Genomic DNA, 4,825 nt, shown 5'->3' with positions numbered 1-4,825 from the left:
TTTGTATTTGGGCAGCTACAGTTTTCAGTTCTCTGGGTCCTTTCTAGCAACAAGAGATCTCATGACATCTCCTTGTGGCTTCTTCTGAGTTGGTATTGGCAGAGCCCACAGCAGAGTTGGCACCAAAAAACTAAACACAACACCTGGTGGGCTGTGGCAGCCAGGAGGAAGGAAGATGACAGACCCAGGACACACCCTAAATGGGGGGAAGATGAGCCATCAGCTTGGGCTCCATCAGGAAGAGAACTATCCCTCTGAAGGCATTTGCCCTTCCCATCACTGAAACATGAGTGGGAGGGCACCCAGAGAACTTGGCAGGGAGAGAGGCAGGCAGAGCTGCTGCACCGGGAAAATGGGAGGGGAGCCGTTCCCTGGGTAATGAGTAGTGTGAGCAGGCAGGTTGTTGCAGGAAATATGGGGAAAATCAGCCCTTCCTAGTGATGCGGTATAGTGATGTCACTTAGTAGAACTTGAAACAAGAGCAAAAGGAAAAACAATAACATAGGAATCTAAGAGATCATCTAAGATCTGATGCCCAAAAGATAGTGTGGGACATGGAGCAGAGAAGGAACAGAAGCTCTTTGAATGCGCTTATCACAGCTATAACTAGATAATTAACTGTGTGATTGGCTTTTCAACATATCATCATTTTGCTGGAATTTAAGCCCTGTGAAGGCAGGGTTCTTGTGTGCCTTATTTACCTTCTCACATCCTAGCACATTGTAGCTACTTACTAAACCCTTGATGGAAGAAGGAAGGAGTAAATTGTGGGTTAAGATGAAAGAATGGTACCACCAGTCCTCTAAATTTGGTCATAAATGATTTGGATTGCAATAATTGTAGAGTGAACTGTACAGAGTTCTTCCAAACTCCTATTTTATCCGGTTTTCAGATGCTCTGACAGCCTGTCACCCTGGCATGTAGCTCTGTCCCACCATGGATGCCTGTAATGGATCAAAAGACTCTTTGCCCATCTTCTACCTGGTGGGCATCCCCTCTCTACAGGAGTTCCTCTTCCTCCCTGTCTTCTTCATCTTCCTGTTCTTCTACCTGCTTATCCTGGTGGGTAACACCCTGATCCTGGTAGCCGTGGTGTTAGAGCCCAGACTCCACAAGCCCATGTACTTTTTCCTGATCAACCTCTCAGCCCTGGACATCCTTTTCACCACATCCACTGTCCCCAAGATGCTGTCCCTATTCTTGCTTGGGGACCACTACCTCAGCTTCTCTGCCTGCTTCCTGCAGATGTACCTTTTCCACAGTTTCTCCTGCTCTGAAGCCTTCATCCTGGTGGTCATGGCCTATGACCGCTATGTGGCTATCTGCCGCCCGCTGCACTACCCTGTCCTCATGACCCCACGGACCAATGCTGCACTGGCAGCCAGTGCCTGGCTCACCGCCCTCCTTTTGCCCATCCCAGCAGTGCTGCAAACCTCCCACATGGCTTTTGACAACACTGCTCACATCTACCACTGCTTCTGTGACCACTTGGCTGTGGTCCAGGCCTCCTGCTCTGACACCACCCCCCAGACCCTCATGGGCTTCTGCATCGCCATGGTGGTGTCCTTCCTGCCCCTTCTCCTGGTGCTTCTCTCCTATGCCCACATCCTGGCCTCAGTGCTTCGCATCAGCTCCCGAGGAGGACGCTCGAAAGCCTTCTCTACCTGCAGCTCCCACCTCCTGGTGGTTGGTACCTACTACTCATCCATTGCTGTAGCCTACGTGGCCTACAGGGCTGACCTGCCCCTCGACTTCCACATCATGGGCAACGTGGTGTTCGCCATTCTCACCCCTGTCCTCAACCCTCTCATCTACACACTGAGGAACAAGGATGTCAAAGCTGTCATAACCAAAATAACATGTCCCCAAGACCTAAGGCATTCTGGGGACCATTGATCCTTAGATGTAGCTGATCCTGCTCCCAGGATTCCTGAGTGCTAGGAAGAGGGAATGCCATCAAAACAGTTTTTTGAAGGAAAGAATGACTTATAGCAGGGTCAAAAATACACCATTGGAACTTCCCTTTCCATTAATAAGCTAGGTAATAATATCAACCCTTCTGTGGAAAGAAATAATGTCAGATAAAATATAAAAAGTAACCTCTTAAAAGTATCAACCGGTTTGCAAGGCAGAAATAGAGACACAGATGCAGAGAACAAACATATGGACACCAAGTAGGGAAAGCGGGCGGGCGGGGGGTGGGGGTGGTGGCTTGGGGGGAATGAATTGGGAGATTGGGATTGCCATATATACATTACTAATAAGAAAAAAATATCAAATTGTACACTTTAAATATATGCAGTTTATTGTACGTCAATTGTACCTCAATAAAAGTTCTTAAAGAAAAAAATGTATCAAATAGATTTTTTTAATATAATAAGGCTAAAATAGTAATAAAGATGGGAACACAGAGAGGTTAGTTATTAAAACATAGATAGACATATAGATCAATGAAACAGAATAGAGAGCCCAGAAACAGATCCTTGAATATACAGGCAGTTGATATATAAATGACACTGCAGATCAGTGTTGAAGATGGACATATAAGAAAGGGTATTAATACTATCAGATACCCATATGTCAAAAAATGAAATTTGCCTCTTACCTCAAACAAATACAAAAATCAATCTCAACCTAAATATGAAAGGTGAAACTATAAAACTGTATAGGGGATTATAGTTCCAATCTTGGGATGACGAAATGTTTCTTAAACAAGATTTTTTAAAAGCTCTAAACCTAGAGAAAAAAGTGTAAATTTGACTTCTTTAAAATGCAAAATTTCTATTCATCAAAAGTCACCAAAAAGAGAGTGGAAAGCCAAGCTACAGAACAAAAGAGGTTATTTGCAATGGATATAATCAACTAAAAGGATCAGGACTCATAGTCGGGATATATAGAGAATCACTTCAAGTCAGTTTTTTTAAAAAGGTAGTCAAGCCACTAGAAAAATGAGCAAAATATTTCACAAGGGGGAATAAACATATGTCCAACAAATATAACAAAACGTGCTCAACCTCTTTAGTAATAGGAGAAGTGCAAATCACGACAGCAAATAGTTACCACTAGAAACCAATCACACTGGCTAAAATGTCAAAGTCTGATGATACCCAGGTTGGCAAGGATGTGGGTCATTGGAGCTCTCATACATGAAGAGTGGGAGTGTTAATTGGTGCAGCCACTTTGGAAAATACTTTACCACTCTCTCATGATGTTAAAGACACACATACTCTGTGATCTAGCACAGCGGCATTTCCCCAATTTGTGAAATGTTCCAAAAATGTGACACTACATACCACTAAAATATGAAGGAATTATGTATACATGCAACAGTATAGAGGAATCTCGCATAATATTGAGCGAAAGAATTATAACTCCAAAAGACACATGTGATATGATTCCAGTTATATAAAGTTTAAAGTAAGGCAAAGCTGAACTACATTTTTATCAATGCATGCAGATGTCATCAACTATGAAGAAAAGAGAAGGCATATTTATTACAAAAATCAGAATCATGGTTCTTCCTGCAGGGGAGGGAAAGGGTTATAATTGGAAAGGGCTACTGAGGGGCTTATGTGGGGCTGTCAATGTTTCATTCTCCCCTGAATGACGGTGACATGGTGTTTTCTTTACAATTAAACTGTATGTTTAGGCTTTATACAGTTTTGGTCTGTATGAATATTGTATCCCATTATAAACTCTGACAAGACATCGTTCCACTGGGCAGAGGCTGCAATAGTAGTTCTCAATGTCTGGTCCAGGTCTTCCCATGGGTACAACGGGTTGGGTGGTTTTCACATCCACAGTAAGCATCAAGTTGCTGAATATAATTTTCCCCATTTGTTCATTCATTTAAGAAGTCTTCCCTGAGCATTTAGGAAGTACTAGACTATACAGTAAAAGCTAGAGACAGAGATAAATTGACAGAGCCACTGCCCTCAATTTGCTCACCATCTAGTGAGGAAGACAGATGTGGGCAGAAATAGCACAATGAGGTAGGTGCTATTTCAGAGGGAAGCACAGGGGGTGGTGAGAATACACAGGGTAATATTTAATATTTAATCCAAGGTAAAAATGTGTCCCATAAATACTGTTAACCTATGCACTTGTTACTGTGTGTCTGGGAGTCCTCATGGAGTAAACACTATGATGGATGTGGACTGATTGAACAGAAGCCCTGAACTGCTCCCGCTAGAGAAGGAGAGGTTTCACTTTAGTGCTGACCAGGATGTGGTGTGGCATCCCTGTTGCCACCTGTCAGGAGGAACTGATTTTTAGCTTGGACCCATCCCCACCTCCCATCAAGAAATGGAGTTTACACTCAATTCAATCTGAAGGATTTTAACACCCAGTCCCTTTCAAGAATCATACAGGTCAAAAAGGGTTTAGGGATGTAGTTCTCTATGGTGCCCCCCAAACAGGCAGAAAGGAAAACCATTCTCAGAAGAGTGAATGGAGCAGCTAATGACACTTTTTATGGCATGTATTAAATGGAAGAAAATCTTCCTTAGCAAATTGTAATAAAGGTGCAGCACTCAAATGGAACCTTAAGCAGGGGCATTAGCAGAGAGTGAGAATTCCAGCAAATAGTAATTAGGGTCTTCATACCTGATTTTAAAGTCACAAGTATAACAATTTTAAGTCAAAATTACGAAACAAGGCATTTTTAGTGAATTATAGCCTCCATTTCTGCTCCCTCCACCTGTTGCATCCCCTTTAAAGAAACCGTTTTTATTCATTTTTGGTTTGTCTTTCCATTTTTAATGTAAGGAAATCCATATATTTACACATATATGTATAATATATAAACATGGCCATATTATACAAA

At 42.4% G+C, this 4,825-nt stretch overlaps 1 protein-coding gene across 1 annotated transcript; it reads left to right on the top strand.

Annotated features, from left to right (window-relative positions):
* The first annotated feature begins 936 nt into the window (after window positions 1-936).
* On the top strand, window positions 937-1,896 carry LOC130860867 (olfactory receptor 2AT4-like). Its single transcript, XM_057749409.1, has one exon. The coding sequence runs from the start codon at window positions 937-939 to the stop codon at window positions 1,894-1,896; it is 960 nt and encodes a 319-aa protein (XP_057605392.1).
* The last annotated feature ends 2,929 nt before the right edge of the window (window positions 1,897-4,825 follow it).

The sequence above is a fragment of the Hippopotamus amphibius genome, chromosome 9 (genome assembly GCF_030028045.1).
Source record: "Hippopotamus amphibius kiboko isolate mHipAmp2 chromosome 9, mHipAmp2.hap2, whole genome shotgun sequence".
NCBI classification, from domain to species: Eukaryota; Metazoa; Chordata; class Mammalia; order Artiodactyla; family Hippopotamidae; genus Hippopotamus; species Hippopotamus amphibius.
The sequence above is the reverse complement of the archived record's forward strand: the minus strand, read 5'-3'. Positions and strand labels throughout refer to the sequence as shown.

What these genes read in the sequence shown, in the direction of transcription:
- LOC130860867 (XM_057749409.1), top strand. Translation starts at nt 937, where the DNA reads ATGGATGCCTGTAATGGATCAAAAGACTCTTTGCCCATCTTCTACCTG.